At 36.7% G+C, this 16,945-nt stretch overlaps 1 protein-coding gene across 10 annotated transcripts in view; it reads right to left on the bottom strand.

Annotated features, from left to right (window-relative positions):
- Positions 1–16,945, bottom strand: part of ZMYM2 (zinc finger MYM-type containing 2) — an 86,117-nt gene that overhangs the window by 55,013 nt on the left and 14,159 nt on the right. For 4 of the 10 annotated variants that reach the window (XM_082278401.1, XM_082278407.1, XM_082278409.1 and 1 more), the window contains exons 2-6: positions 11,902–12,021; positions 9,920–10,782; positions 5,089–5,374; positions 2,002–2,167; positions 967–1,179 (exon numbers count right to left, since the gene is read on the bottom strand). In XM_082278401.1, coding sequence (XP_082134527.1) covers positions 967–1,179; positions 2,002–2,167; positions 5,089–5,374; positions 9,920–10,772 — 1,518 coding nt within the window. In that variant the 5' untranslated portion in view covers positions 10,773–10,782; positions 11,902–12,021. Of the gene's footprint in view, positions 1–966; positions 1,180–2,001; positions 2,168–5,088; positions 5,375–9,919; positions 10,783–11,901; positions 12,022–14,740; positions 14,802–16,945 lie in introns of all 10 variants that reach the window. The other 6 variants (XM_082278408.1, XM_082278402.1, XM_082278403.1 and 3 more) reach the window with 5 other exon arrangements.

Genomic DNA, 16,945 nt, shown 5'->3' with positions numbered 1-16,945 from the left:
TGAAGAATGAACCCCAAGCAATGTGCAGCATTGGGGGCACTCATATTCAAGTGTGCATTTCAAAACCAGAACCAGAAATTTCTTGCAAGTAAAACAGCACTGTTATACTTCATAACACCACCCCTATAAACTCAGTGCAGAACATACCAAGTAAAAGTACCCAAATAATAAAAAAACCTCAAGTTCCCATATTCTATATCCTCCCCTGAAATATTTGGTATTTCAGAGCTATCCTATTATACTGTAAATACTGTGATTAACATTTAAACCTTCCAGCCAGCATTAGCAACAGTTCAGAGGTAAGCTGCTACTGCAATATGCGAAAGACATCATCATCAGATTTCTTGATTTGGAATTATTTTTGAACACAATTACTAGTATCTTAACAGTCTTACAAATAAATTAAAAACAAACCAAGTAAATCAAATGAAAGCATAAAATCTAACACATGGAAGGATGAAAGTAACAATTTTTAAAACCCTATGCTGTACAGTGGAGATGAGACATAGTACAAGTACACAGCCAAACTGTAACCAGTTAGAGCTTTCTCACAGCAATGTCCAATCTGTATGTTCTGCATATTTTTTAATATCTCAACTGCATACAAGTGAGCTTTTAGATATAAAAAACCATATAACTGAAGGACCAGTAAGCCTGTGTTGTGCTTGCTACTAATATACTCCAGATAGACCCAATAAAAAGAAATAGAAATTATTAACAAAATTTATTTTCAATTGCATTTTCATTAATAACAAATAAGTATTGCTATTAAAGCAACATCAAAAGGAGACAGCAGTAAAAGGTCCATTGCAGATAATTTTTTCTCACTGGCAGTAATTTCTTTTTTAGAAGTCTTTGTTACACATGTCTTCTTAGGAGAAGTAAACCCATGCTATTAGTAAAAGGATAAACTTAAGAAGTATTCATGTTTATTTAATTTTAATTTATAGGTAAAGAAGTCATTACCTGCTTGTATTCACCAACGCAGTTCTGACAGCAGAATCTTTTCTGCTGACCATCAATAGTAAGGACATTGTTTCCAGCTCCTTTACTGGGCAAATACTCCCCACAATGCTCACAGCAATTCATTATTAAACCATTTGCCATCCTGTATCTATTGAAGCAATGGTCACTGCACAGCTTATGAGTCATATTTTTAAAGCTAACTTCATGACGAATCTAAAAAATAAAAATAAAGAAGTATTCTATCACTAGACAAGCACAAAGTTGCCTGAAACTAGCAGACCAGCCAGAAGTCTTACATTCAAATAACTAGATTATACTACCTCACTATTTAAAAACCTGAAATGACCATGAAATACAGAGACACAAACGGATGTTCCTGTTGTCTCCAAAGTTCTAGGAAAAAACTCTTAGACTCATCTACTCTTTCACCTAGAAGGAAAGACCAGGGGGAAGGATGTGGTAATTGTGCATGAAAGCAGAAAGTCAATTTATGCAATTTTATGAAATGCTCAATTTACAGGTGAAGAACCTTGCATATGAAGACTGGCCAGACAATATGCTGTGTAAAGTAGTAGCCTGAACTATGCTGGGCTCAATAATCAAGAAGGCAACAAGAATAAATAAATACATTAATGAGATTTCGAAATTACACACATTCTACAGATCTCTAAAACCATCGGCATTATCTTTCAAAACATACAGTAAAAAATAGGTAATACAGTGGATCTTGACATTTTTTCATCAGCAATTCTTTTATGTGGGAGATCTGTGTTATAATTTTAAGATTCTATGCCTAATAGAACACATTATCAGCAAAAGGCACTTCAAGTTTCTGAAACAAATATCCAATATCAACCTCTTGGAATACTTTCTTCCTTCAGCTGCTCTTTGTGAATATTTAGCCTGCATATTTTAATATCTCACAGTGTCTGAAAACACTGAAGATCTTACATTTTCTTATTTTCAGTTCTCTTATTTCAGTATATAACTATTAATATGTCATTATTGAGAAAGACAAAAAACAGTCAACCAGACCTCAGTTAGTTTACCACAGATCGTGCATCTTGATTTATTCAAGGCTCCTTTTGAGGGATTCTGTTTATCTTCATAGAAGGATAAACACGATGTACTGCAAAACTCCTGGAAAGACTCACTTGAATCTACTTGAGCAACAATGGTACCTTTCATTGTTGTTATATCTCTGAAATTAAAAAAAAAAAAAAAAAAAAAAAAAAAAAAAAAAAAAAATTAAATAAATCATGTGCTTGTTTATAAACACATAAATAAACAAGAACACTTCTCATGTTATAAGATTCAGCCTTCCTTTCAATGCTTACATTTCAAAACAGTTTTGTTTACCTGTTGGTCACAGGATGACTACTAAGTTTAATAATATTTTTACAACTACTGTAAGTAAGTCTTTACTATGTAAACACCTATTTTTTTTCTTTAGAATTGGGTTGTTTTTCCCCATTAAATTATTCTAGAACTAAGGAGTAGTAATGTACCATTAAATGCAGTTATGGCAAACCCAATTTTATACAAAAAACTAACACGGCAAATTTGAACTAGCCCTTTTGTAATGGTTTTTTCTTTTACACAAAGGCTATATGTAAGTTTCATATGAAAAATTCCGATTTATAGTAAAAAAGTAAGTCATGGTCTTTGTTTGTAGGTAATTCCACCATTTCCAGTATTAATCTCAGGACAGGATGAGAGGAAGAGAGAAAGCTGTTTTCTCATATTTCTCAAACTTATAAACACAATGAAAAAGCTTAAAGCTCTACCACAAATGTGCCTAGAAATTTTTAACATTCAAAATTTTTAGAAGTTATTTCCATCATTACTTTAAAGTTCCAAAGCATCTGAGCAGTTCATGCAGTTGTCCATGAAGTTGTGCCAATTTCATGCAACTTAAACCAGAAATAAAATCAATTTGAAATCTAACAAACTTTGTTCTAACCAGGCTTACACTATCCCAAACTAATTTACACCATATTAGAAGTAAGGAGAAGAAATAAAAGCCTCTTCCTTTGCCTTCTAAACAAAAAAACACACAAAAAAATCCAAAATCTATTACTGACATACAGGAAATGCTACTGGGCAGAATATATTAAAAATTTGATTGGGCACATCTGGACCACCAGTTGGAAAACACATGCCCCCCACACACTCCTACCTATAAGACCTAAAACTGAGATGGATAAAAAACACTGGGAAAATGGGGAAAATGTATGTTTCCCTAGACACACTTCCTTGAAAATAAACTTGTACAGCCCTGATACAAACACCTGTAAGCCTCCCTTCTTCCATCAAGGGGAAGTCAGCAGAGTTTGGCTTGACCCTTTAGAGAACTACTGAGATCTGTGTCAGGGAGTGCTATCATTCCTGTTCAGCAAAACAAAGGCAGAGCTCCTGCTCAGAGGAGCTTGCTACTTATGTAGTTACAGAAGAGTTCAGAGGAATCCAAGAAAAGGGATTGGTAATAAAATACCTAAGAATTTTGATTTTTCCCATTGGGTTATATAGAGGAACAGCGCTACATAGGAACAATTTAGTGCATATACTACCTTCTATTTAACTGTGATTGAGTAAAAACTGTATAGTAGTGGAAAAGCAAAGACTAACATCACCTCATAAACTGTCGAAGGTGACTTCACAAAGATTTTCTGGAAATTAAATACACTAAAACTATTTTAAGTAACCTCAAAAGCTAGAAATAGGGTATTTTCCTCATCATTCAAAAATAAAGCCTTTCCATTTAGGGCAGTTTTGTATGTAGCCTTTGGCAATACACAGCTTAAGTATCTCCAAAGTGGCAAGGGAGCATGAATTTACCCATGATTTCAGTCAAATGAAAAGATTTGTCTAATCTTCATCTTTACATATCATGCAGCTAGCTGAATATGGTAGTCACCAGATTAGGTCTAAAAAAAATAATAGTGTAAAACCACACAATAAGCCAACAGAAAGAGCAAGGATTGCTTTTAACCAGCCCTGTAGACGGAAGGGTTCAGAGAATTTGAGCTTTTATACCTATTTTTAAAAAGCTAGACTATGTTACATTTCCTAGGTTTTTAGAGTACCAAGGTATGAATATACAGGATACTAATGTTTACTACAGCTTATTTTTACTGAGTGCCAAGGACAAAACTAAAGACCAGTATCTTGCATCTGAATACTAGCCACTAATCCACCACATTGGACAGTGAAGTAAAAGGTTTTTTTCACTAATTTAAATCTGTGACTGAGCAAAGACCGTGCTCTCCAGAGCACACAATAACAAAGGCAGTCTTTATTACAAGCCTTCTTTAGTTCAGCAAGAATTCATCCTTTCACCAGCATTACTGCAGTGTGTACCAGACTAAGAATATGAAAAAGTGCAAAAAGCTCAGTAAACAGTACGCTGAAAGAAAGAGACAGTACAGCTATTCTGTACACTTAACACTACAAGAACACAATTACAGAAGACCTGTCTTTGGCAATACCACGTCTGGCAAATCATGAAAAACTGCAGGTCAAACCTAACCAGTAATTTAGAATAAGCCACTTCCAGCTATGTTTGTCACTCTCTCTGTACTGCCCACTTCAGGTATCTTCAGCTACAAAACTGCCAGTTGCCCTGCTCATGGGGAAAATGAAATCCAAGGCTTTTCCTCTCCCCATATGGCCAAAAGTGGACTCTCCAAGTTACTTCCAGCTTCTTTCAAGTATCACTTTCTCATCCTTTTGAAGCCTCTTGATTTTACATCTCCATCTATCAAAATGAGTGCTTTCTACACAACACAAGGTCCACTTTTTTCATAAAGTACTTTATATATGAAGTTTATCTTGTCACAAGATATGCCATAACTTGGACACCTTGTCTTTAAAAAAAAGAAAAATCAGCTATTTTTAGTGAACTGGCTTTCAATAAAACAATATCCCAAACTCTTGAGTTCAAGTGCTGATATTATTTTGTTAGACACAGTGAATTCAACATTTCCAAACACTGAAGTGACACTATATAAAGCAATTATATAGTCAGATTTTTTATCATTAATGGAGCAACTCTCATGCATGCATGAGAATCTCAATAGTACTGGCTTTAGCTGCTAGAGTAAAACAAAATAAAAAACTCACTTTCTGCACATGACACAAAGTTTCTTTGGAGTGGGTTTGTGTGAAAATGATGAGAGGCAGGTAGTGGAACAGAAAAGGTGAGCTGATCCTTTCCGCTGATACGCAGTCTGTCCCTTTTGTAAAGGCTTTTTGCAGTTTGCACACGTGACTTTAACCTGCTTAGAAGGCTGCTGCTGGGCAGAAGGCTGGAAAATTTGCTTAGGAAGTGATGCTACAGGTGACAAGGAATCCACACCTGGTTGCTTCTGATTCCTAGGAAAGGAAGCTGACTGGGATATCCAAGAATCTTCAAGACAAAAAACCCAAACAAACATAAAAGTAAATTAAGAGACATATACACATGTACAGAATAGTATTCACAGATGCATGATCATAATCTTCCTGTTGGGACTGACAACAGAAGAAAGATATTTTAAATTCAGGTTTAAGGTAAAAAATCCTGTTTGATGGTACCACTCTCCATTGCTACAAAGCTTCAGAACATGAACAAATTTCATGATGGTCCCATCCTGCATCTACTGACAGGTTTTGCAGATTTCAATTCACTTGCACTGAGTTTGCAAGCTGGCAATTTTATCTTCAGACAAACAAAACTGAATTTAAAAGAAGAGACCAACAAAATACACAGAATTTCTAAACCAATGTTTGAGACAAACTCTGCAAATTTAGAAGAACATGAAATCTGAAATTTTTATTAGTTATTTTGTTCTAAAGCTTTAACAAGTGTGTGTCCAGCCTCAGTGGTAAACCCTAGAACAGGGCCTAGGCCTAGAACAAGGTCCTAGTCCAGCCTGAAGCAGAAGAACTATATTGTATAGTAGTGAGAGCAAAACACAATGGCTCCACATCCAAGATCTGCATCTATGTAATTGATTCCTGTAGAGTTCCTGGATTTCTCAATAACCTTTCCAATGCAATGATAACCGTTAATGTAGCAACTTGCAAAGTCATGAGAGATACAAGTCTTCCTCAGTAGAAATCAATTAACCTAGAAAATAATATTTTCTTAAGTTCTGGCAGTACACAGATCCATGTTCCCATATTTCAGACTCTACTACTTTTCTATCTGTGTTTTTGGAAAATAAACTACCATGGAATGAAGTCATATTTGCCCAATCTTTTGTAGCATATAACCTGTTACAGGAGTAACTCGCATAATATGAATGTAAGCAAAGTATTTTCTCTGAAAGAAATACATCTAGAAAGATCATATATTAAATTACATGTTTCGTATCTTGGTCTGGAGCAGAAGATACAGTTCTGGGGAGAAAAGAAATCTCCCAATAAAATGTTGTTTCTAGGCTTTTCTCTGAAATTTAAGCTTTCATTTAAAGTAATCATCACCAGAATTTAGAAATGTTGACCTTCTCAAGACTGCCACTAATAATACATTACTTAAGCATGAATTAAAACTGAATACAATCAATTTTGCATTATAAAAAACATTTGCACAGATTCTCAATAGTGTGTCAGTTATACCAAATACTTCGACAGCACTTGAGACTTACCTAGCCCTGAACGTCTTATTGCAGTGATTCAGTGTATTTCTGGAGTGTTATTACAACTAATATATAGCTAATACCCAAATATAAGAAAGATGATTTTAAATTCTGTGACTTCAGATAACAAAAACATTAATCTACAGACATGAGCAACTGCCCATATCTTAAGGGACATGATTTGGTCCATAACCGTTCATTGACTAGAAGGAACCCTTTCCTCCTATTTTCTGCATTCCTTTCTTTCCCCAAAGGATTTTATTAACAACAGCATAGCTTTAAAACCCATTTAGGGACAAAGTCCCTAGAACCCTTATTAGTGCAAGAAACAACATCTATTACTTAGCAGGTAACAGATAATTTTCTGCTGTGACTTTGTAGCTGTCAAGGGTGTCCTACTACTCAGGCATTTAAGACAAGCTAGAAATTTACCTGTTGTAGTGCTTCAGGGTAAACAGAAGAGCTGGAACGAAGAGGTGAAGGGAAAGGACACAGAACAAAACACATTTTTCTTTAAAGCATTAAAGAGGTTTACCTTTGAAGGCTTCACTTATGGAGAAATATTCTTACAAATATCCTTACTGACAAACTAAGACAAGCTACCAAAGTGCTTAAAGTTAAAACTCATTTGTGTGCCCTCTTCCAACTTTTCTATACTTCTACTACTTCAGATTGGAGATTCTCCCCTTTTCTCTTAGATTTCAAGTGAAAGCACATTGTCTCTCTCATCAGGAATGCACAGCACGTGCAATAGAGCTACATCTGCTGTAATTCCAGTAGCACTCAACTGCCACTCATGAGAACTTGAGTTTGCTACTCATTCAGGTTTGAAATTTTCACCATGACTAATACCTAATTAAGGTAGGTAATAATATCTCATTAAGGTTATTTCAATTATTCCTTACTTAATCTTAAGGCCTCAGATACCCTCCCTCAACATTTTGCTGCATTTCTCCTTCCACAAACACACCAGAAGAACATCTAAAGACCTTTACTTTTTTTTTTTACTTTTTCCATAACCCATCTTCACAGATGCCCATTTTTATATTATGCCTTTTCTTCACATCTTACTTCTCAGCCATGTTACCTCCTTTAAGTTCTCTACAAAGGATCTGTAAAATCCAGTTTTTATGTCCTTGAACTGAGGTGTATCACACTTCCTTAGTTAACTCCTAGTGAGTTTCCAAACCTCACTCCCTTACATCTTCATCCTTCAGTTTCCTACCTGCAATTCTGTAATGGCCAAGTTTATGAGACTTCTTTCATGTATACCGTTTCATGTTCAACTACTTCTTATTGTTACAGCTTTTCAGGTTGCTCCCATTCTTTCTTACTCATTGCTGCTCTAAAGTGCTATAAAAATTATCTTTTCCTGTAATTTGTACCATTTATTTGCAGAGCCATTTTGGAAAAATTAGATCTTTTTAAAAAAGCTGAAAAAATGTGTCAGTACAACTTGGGGCAGAGGTGGGGAGGAAGACTGTACTTAAGTTCTATAGAGGTATGGAGCTCTTGAAACATATTGAGCTACATTTGCGTTAATAACCTGGTTCAGATCAGGACAATTGCAAACTGTATCCTCAATTTACTAGGTGTTGGCTCTTTTTCTGGAGCATTTTTGAAGCACAAAAACTAGATTCCATTAAAACAAAATCTAAGTTCCAGTCCAAAGCATATCTACATGCACTTCATCTACTTGGACGAAGACCTTTCACGTGGTCCCCCACAATGCTCTTGCTACTGAATTGGAGACATATATATTTGATGGATAAGGAATTGGGTGGATGACTGCATCCCAAGAATTACAGTTCATGGCTCAATGTCCAAGTGGAAACCAGTAACAAGCTGTGTCCCTCAAGGGTCTGTACTGGGACCAATACTGTTTAGTATTTTCTTCAACAACACAGAGTAAGATTAAGCAGACCCTCAGCAAGCCTACTGGTAACATGAACTGAGTGGTGCAATTGGTAACCCAGAGGGGAGAGTATGCCATCCAGAGGGACCTTGACAGCCTGGAGGAATGAGCCCATGGGAAACTCAAAGCTCAACAAGGCCAAGTACAAGGTCAACCAGGGCAATCCTCACTATCAATACAAACTGGGGGCTGAAAGGATTGAGGGCAGCCCTGTGGAAAAGGAGCAGAGGGACTGGTAGATGAAAAACTGGACATGAGCCAGCAACATGTGCTTACAACCCAAAAAGTCAATCATATTCTGGTATGTGGTGATTCTGTCCCTCTTCTCTGCTCTGCTGAGACCCCACCTGGAGTATTGCATCTGGCTCTGAGGTCCCCTGTACAAGACAGAAATGGGCCTGTTAAAGCAGGCACAGAAGAGGGTTACAAAAAGTGACAGAAGGCTTGAACACCTCTCCTGTGAAGAAAAGCAAAGAGAGTTGGAAGTTGTTCGGTCTGGAGAAGGCTGGGGAGACCGTATTGCAGCCTTTCAACACATAAAGGGGGGTTACTGAAAAAGATGCAGTGAGACTGTTTACTGTAACAACAGGACAAGAAACAATGCCTTTAAATTAAAGAGGGTAGGTTTACACTGGACATGAGGAATAATTCTTTTATAATAAATGTGGCAAGACAGGGCAACAGGTTATCCAGAGAAGCTATGGATGCCCCAACCACAAGAATGTTCCAGGTCAGGCTGGATAGGGATTTCAGCAACCTCATCCAGTGAAACACGTCCCTGCCATGGCAGGGTGGTTGGATTATGTGATCTTTAAATGTCCCTTCCAATCCAAACCATTCTATCATATGTACTCCAACGCTTACTGGGGACATTAGGCTCTAAATTAACATACTGGACAGAAGTTTTCCTGTTATGCACCTACTGCTTCGTACAGAGTGGAGGTACTTAGTGAAGGAGAATAGACTAACACTGATCCAGAAGAAATCTTCCAAACCACACATATAACCACTGAATCATTTAGGTTGGGAAAGACGCTCAAGATCATCAAATCCAACCATTAACCCAGCACTCCCTCTAAACCATGTCCCTGAATGACACATTTACACCCCTTTTAAACATCTCCAGGGTTGGAGACCACTTTCTTGGGCAGCCTGTTCCAATATTTAATAATCCTTTAGGTGAAGACATGTTTCCTAATGTATTATGTCACTGAGCATATTTTCTTCTAGTTACAGATAACTAACTAGTCACAGATAAGGTAGTGATAGGCATGAAGGGAACCAAGATCTTTCATACATATTAAGCTAAAAGACTAAGCAGTGCCACTGTGAAAAATACTTACATCTAAAACTCTATAATCTAGTATTTTACTATTTCTTTTCAGCCTTAAAGGAAACATTCAAAATGGCAACTTACCAGGATTATGATGGGTTACCGATTCTCCATTTTGAAATACATCTCCAGCCGCATTCATTCTACCAGGATTGAAAGGTCCTACACCAGTCTTGGTCTGTGAAGTCAAAGATGGGGTGTATGTTTGCAAATTAACACCAAAATTATTTGACTGCAGTCCGTTAGATACATCTCCCAAGCTGGCATTCTGCAGTGACGTTACATGTGTAATCATTAGGTTCATGTCACACCCATCAGCATCATTTTCTAAATGACCGTCACTGACAGAGCTCATAGCACCTGTTTCTAATGTAGTAACATTAGCAATCTGAATTTCAGAGTCTGGTTCTGTGGTTATACCACTATTACCTATTCCTGAATTTACCTTACTTCTTGAAAAACTGGAAGCTGAGAATTCCATTTCGTTGGTTCTATTTTTACACTCTGGAAGCCTTCGTTCATTAAAACTGGAAGTATTCTTCTCTTGTCCTTGACTTGTTTCAATGTCTTCTTCATCATCAATAATAATAGTTTCACTTATACTCCCCTTTTGAGAATTTAAGTCTTTTGGAGAAGGAAGCATTTTGCAATCATTTCCTTTAAGTTCTTCATTTTTTGATGACGTAAATGCAGTGTTCCTTTGGTCTGCTACCAGTGATGCAGAATTTTGCGGAGGTTGTATAGGTTCAATAAAAACTACATCATCATCATCTTCTATAGGCGAGTTTTGGAATTTATTAGGTCTAGAAACTAAAGAACTCGGTGGCCCTCCAAATGTATTTCCTACATTTGCAAGACCTGCTGCCATGGTGGTATTCCCTAGCAGACTAGGAGTATGTTGAGACAAGTCTAATCCTCCCAGAGGACTCGTGTCCATTCCAGATCTGCTGTTTGAAGAAAAACATAAAGCAAGAAAAAACCACATCCAACTTCAGAGTAAGATAAAACTTTCCATTAACAGTTCTTAACAATAACTACAGAATTAATAGTTCCAGCTTTTATTTTCTTCCTGAGATAACATAAAGAAAAGATAAAAGTTTTTCTATGCTCTTCTTTGAATATCTTAACATCCATTAACTTTCTAATTCTGTACTAGCAGAAAAATACAGTCACTACACATCACAATGTTTTATCAATACATACATACACAGGAAATAGAATTTTCAGTGCTATTTATTACATGATCCTGATCTCTCAGTCCCTTTCCCACCCCACATATGCACGCCATGATCTTCTAACACTGCTTTTGCTAGACTGCAAAGCAAGATCAAGAGCTAGGCATACAGAAAGAAAAACTGAATTCCTGTTAAATTTCGGTCCTATTAAGAATGTTAACAACTTCGAAATTCAACTGATTTTCCCCCAACCCCATGCTGCCTAAGCTTCTTAGGTAGCCACGAAATGACTGGAACAAAGGAGTAAGGAAGAGATATATAGGAAACCCTTGCACATGACAGGAATAGATATATTATTGAGCAGCTCAAAGTGGACAGCAACCCCTCATTTGTAGCCACTACAGACTGGCAGCTCATTTGAAGTCCTGACTTATTACCTCATGCTCCTACAACTTCCAGTAACTTCGTCTCTTCTCTTTTTAAGAGCAAGCAGTGTTTATTCAGACTACTTCCCAACAGCTACTTTGCCTGGGGAGATCTGTTTGCTTTTCATAATTGTTCAGTTTGGGGAATCTGTTCTTCGTAACTGTCAATTCAACCATGAATTAAAAATGATAAAAGTCAACCTGGATATAATCAAAGCTAAAGGACCTAAGATTGCTCTAAAAACCATCTTTACTAAAGATCAGTAAGTTAAATTGATCTTGCTATAATACTACAAGAAAAATACAGACATAATTATAATTTGGGTATGTCTTGGAGTATACGCTGATGTGCGACATCACTTAGTTTTTGTGCAAGGTTAGAAGTAGCTTTCTGTGGATTTTTATAAAATTTTTATATAGGAAGGTAAATACATGAAGTAGAAATATCCTGCTCATCTATACTTACCCATCCAGAAATCCACTGCAATCTGTTTACCTTAATAAGTTGCTCCAAGAACTTTTATTTTCTTTCCTGTGGGGAAACTGCTCTTGTACAACTTGCTGCCCTTCACAAAAGTAGTGTGGTCTGAAACAGGGTTAAAACAAACATTAGCTATCTAAAACGATTTCCTCATCTTAAGAATCATCTGCCAGCTATGTTCCTTAAACTGACTTCCTACTAAATTTACAGTTTAAGTTCAAACCTGACTTTCAGCACTGTGATCCTACAGTAAGAGAGCATGTGAGCAGCAACAGTACTGTTTGAGATCTTCTACTCTGTCACATCACATTTCCAGAAGGCTTTATAGAGGGGAAAAATATGCCATGTTTGGTAAGAGACAGACATACCTAACTGCAATTGAGTAATCAAACATTAGAATTAAGTAGTATATGTGTAATAGAATATTAAGGAAATAAATGATTCAAGTAAACTAAGAAATGGAGAAAAAAATCTTAGCAGTTACATTTCCTTCTTTTCTATTGGGTCAACCTCCTTGTTGCCTGTAGCAGAATACACTATGCTAAAATTAAAATATAAAAGGAAAACTGAAGAACATAAAATCAGGCCTACAATGCAATATAAGCCTTACACTGCTAATAATTTTCAACTTGTATATAGGCACTGCAGTGATACTTAGTGCAGATTCAGGTATCCATAGCCTGTATTAACACATGTGATCACTCACAAGAGACTGAAAATGTTTAAAGTTCAAGCCTCTATTTATTCTTCAGGTTTTGTAACAGTCATTAGGTTTTCCAGACTTGGCAGCATTTTTAAAAGAGAGAGCATCAACTTGTGTAGTAATCTACTGTTTAAGGACAGCCTTAAAATCCCCAGACAGTAAAGATGCCCAGAGGAATAAAGCTCCAATATTCTTCTACACATTTACACTATTCAAGCCCTGTTGCCCATTAACTGAGCAGGGGCTGGGGAGGCAAGGACCAAACAGTAAAGCTGTGAACCAGATTAATCCTAGGAGAGGCGACCACCTTTTAATTCCTTCCTATGTTAGCCTTACAGCCAAATGCCATTATGTAATAGCATTTGAACCGCAATAAAGGTAACACTGAATTGGAATGAAAAAGGTTTTCTTACCAAAAAAACCTGTATTATCAATGCAGTTGGCTTGTACCTCCCTGGAAATCAGTCAGCTACACTGACGATTAATTTAATCCAGTATTCTCTTTCACCTATTTTACTTTTTCCTCTAGGGCTGAATAATTTAGTTAGATTTTTCTGCATCTCAGCTTCTGCTGAAAAGAATTAAGTCATTTTTTAAAGTTTCACAGTTTTATTCTATATATTTTCTTTCTCTACAAGGAAAAAAGCATCACAAGCACATAAAGCTTTTAATAAAGTTTTAAATATACTCGAACAGATGTGAGCAGAGAAAAAATGAGACTATGCCAAGACTACACGCCAGGCCTGACTCAAAACCTTTACTATTCCTATTTTCACAAATCCTTAGTAGAGAGACAGACTTGGGCTGTATTATAGTACATGCACATAATATGTAGCAAAGTTAAGACTCAAAACATGTATCTTTTTGCCTAAATATATTTACTTATTCCACAAAGCTCTTAGGTTTTACTGAACTGTACCGTTAAGTATTAAAAAAATTAGAATTTATGTTTAACTACCAGTGCAAAGTTGATGCCTTAGGTTTTGCGGAAAAACCATGCCTTGAGGCGGCCACCTGAAAACAGACTACACAAGAATAAGAGAATAAAAGGAGGTTTTTAAGGGCCTTCAAAGGTACACCCTGGGCAGTCAAAAGGCCACACCCAAGATGGACACTGGGTCATTGGTTCTTCACACTTTTAGAAGTTTGGTCCATTTGCATATCAGGGTTAATTCTCCAATTATAGCCTTAGTTAATGATGTAATTACCCCAAGTTTGCCCCCCCTCTTCAAGGGCTTTTAGTTTACACATTTTGGGGCCTGGGACAATCTAGGTGTCCTTGGAGAGCAAACCTAGAGAGGGTTGTTATGTCTAACCAGCATGAGAGAACAGCAGTTAACAGGTCACATGAAACTTTAAAGTTACACACTAGGCAGTACAGGGTTTGAAAAATACAGAAGTTAAAACCTAAGGCATCAAAGTCATAAGCAAAATCTGCATATACTTCCCTGCAATAGCTCCTACCTCCATAAAACTAGAAAACAAAATCACCCATAAAATGTGCAAAATGAGGTAGCTTGTTTTCTAAAAGTAGGAGCAGCAAGGAGAAACACAAAAACAACGTAAGCAATGTCACAGTCAGTATTTCTAAATGAAAAACTACCCAAAAAGAGTGACTTAGAGTGAAAAAAATAGGTTTAGAATGGAAAACTAGGAGAAAACTCACACCTCAAAATTGGCAACAGCAAAAGATGCTTTACAATAGAAATACAATTGTTAGAAACCTGTGAGACTGATTAGACTGATCACTGGATGAATTGCTGAGATTTGGGGGGAAAAGCAAAACTGAAACAAAAAACCCCCCAACCAACCAACAACACAAACCCCCAACCCAACAACAACCAAACCAACCAACCAATCCCTCCCCTGCCAAACAAATCCCACAGAAACCACAAACAAACAATCCCAACCAACAACAAAAAAACCAACCCACAAACTAGTGAGACCTAGTCTGCAGAAAATGCATGTTCAATACCGCTGAAGAATAAGCCCAAGGCTTTGTAGTGGTACGCACACACCAAAATTTCAGATGCACAGAGAAACAGAAGCACTACCAATATTCAACAGCCCTTCCTGAATCAGGCTTTGTCTGTCCCTCTTAATTTAAGCTACATCACTCACCTATTAAAAGTCTTCACGCTGAAATAAATTACGATCCATTGCTATGTTCAAGGCTTAATTGCTGGAAGAAATAAAAGGCAAAATGCAAGCACTTCTTTAGAATGGTGACAACTACCACAGCTCTTAAGACAGCTAAGTAATACTTGTAGGTCAACTCCGGTAAGAGTGTTAAATTAATGAATTGCAGAAATCCAGGTGATGTATATGACTACCTCAAACAAAAAAAAAATTCAACTCCACTTTAACAAAAGCAGAAACTGGAATTCAAATGCTTTTACCAAGTGCCATTAATAACATGTGGAATGAAGGTGACAGAAGGTCACAGTTATGTACACTTGGAGCAAAAGCACAAAAATCAAAAGGAGTCACTGAAATCTGGCTAAAACTACAGTTCCACCAAAACAGGGCATTGGAAATAGACATCCAAAGTAGGACCAGCATGTACAGCTGCTTCCATATAAAAGCTGTAAGCCAAAAAATAAAAAGAAAAAACTTGAAAGACTACTTTGGAGCTAATACATAACTGAGACATCTTCAAATGTGAACAGACAAACAAAATTTAGGAGACAGTATCCTAAGACACAAATACAGGAACAAGAAGAAAGGGGTTTATTTGCCTCAGCGAAAGAAACTACTTTCTGCTAGGAAAGCACAGTATCTAACTAAATTATTTACCTCAACAGGTACAGGGCTACATTTAAATTCCACATCCCAAGCAGAAGAAACAGCCTATTAATGGTAGACCATCAATCACTTCCACTCAAGTGACACCATGGGTGAGATAATGGAAATGAGACTGCAAAGTAGTAACTGAAGATTTCAACTACTGTTGTGCAAACTAGGGGGTTAAAAAGCAAAACCAACCCACCAGTGAATGATGGGCCAAATTTTTACAACAGAGCCAACTTCAACTATCTAGAGAACTCTCTGAAGAAAAAGCAAATCCTAGTCTAACTCTGAGCCATGCAACATAGTTCAAGATGCAATTATCCAGACAGCACTCCAGAAAAGCATATTTAAATTCCATGGGGAATAAAAAAAATTAAAAATACCTCATTACTTCAACATCTGGCTTCAGAAAGAACAACCTCAGTGGGAGGAACAGAAATAGAGCAGCTAGAACAAAAAGCTTGAAAGCATGAAGGCATTTTGAAAACTCCCCATATTATGCATACAATCAGTCCAAAAAGACTCCAAAAACCCCATAACTACTACTACTATCAGGAAGTCTCTGACCTACAAAGGTGCTGGAATTGTACTGGGGGAATGTTTCACATACATTGCATACACTTTTTGGTTAGAAACAGGCTACTGACCTATGTCAGAGCAACAGTTTGTCTAAAATCCCAATTCTTGTCAATTTTACACTCAGTAAAATTTTCCAGAAGTAAAAGAATACCCAAGAAGCCTGAACTGGAAAACACAGAATAAATTCTTTGCACTGATGTTCAGTAAGGAAAAGATCAGGGAAAATCACATCTAAGCTCTCTTTCTAGGGGTCAGGTCAGAGGAAAAATGTTGCATCAAAGTGCTAACACAAGAGGATTTTAGAACAAATCACTAGGGCCATGTGGCAGTCACTTAAGATTTCTGAAGCCATTTTTTATTTCAGTATTTGCAACCAATTACTTAAGCAAAAGGTGAGAACAATTACTCAGACTACAGTCCTATCTCTATCACTAAATAAATTGACAGAAACTACAGCTGAATAAATATACACAAAAAAAAGGGGGGGGAGGGGAGTAACATGGATTTTGCAAATAAAAGGTAATGTCTCTCAGGACTACTGATGAAATCTTTTGAAGGGTTCACATACTTTTTGAGCAGCCCTGATTAAACTGCTATATCCCACTTAACTTTTCCAAAAGGCATTCAAACACTGTACTCACTGAAGACTGCTGTAGAAACTATCTATAATAAAGATTCTGAGAAAAGGTTCTCTGAAGGATTTGTAATTATTTAAAGAGAAAAATATCACATGTTGTTTGTTGTTATCACAATAAGGACAAGTTACCAGAGGGGTTCCAACATTATCAACATATATAAGTCAGCCAAAGAGAGTGACTCCCGAAATGAGTGCTTGCTAATCATACAAATCTGTTCACAGCAGCTGAAAACAGAAACTGATTGTAAAGCAGTGTGGTAGGCAAAATCACTAGTGATAAATGCAAGGTAATGAATGGGGGGAAAGAATACACATAACAA

The sequence above is a fragment of the Coloeus monedula genome (assembly GCF_965178545.1).
Source record: "Coloeus monedula genome assembly, chromosome: 3".
Lineage (NCBI taxonomy): Eukaryota > Metazoa > Chordata > Aves > Passeriformes > Corvidae > Coloeus > Coloeus monedula.
This window is presented reverse-complemented; position numbering and strand designations above follow the sequence as displayed.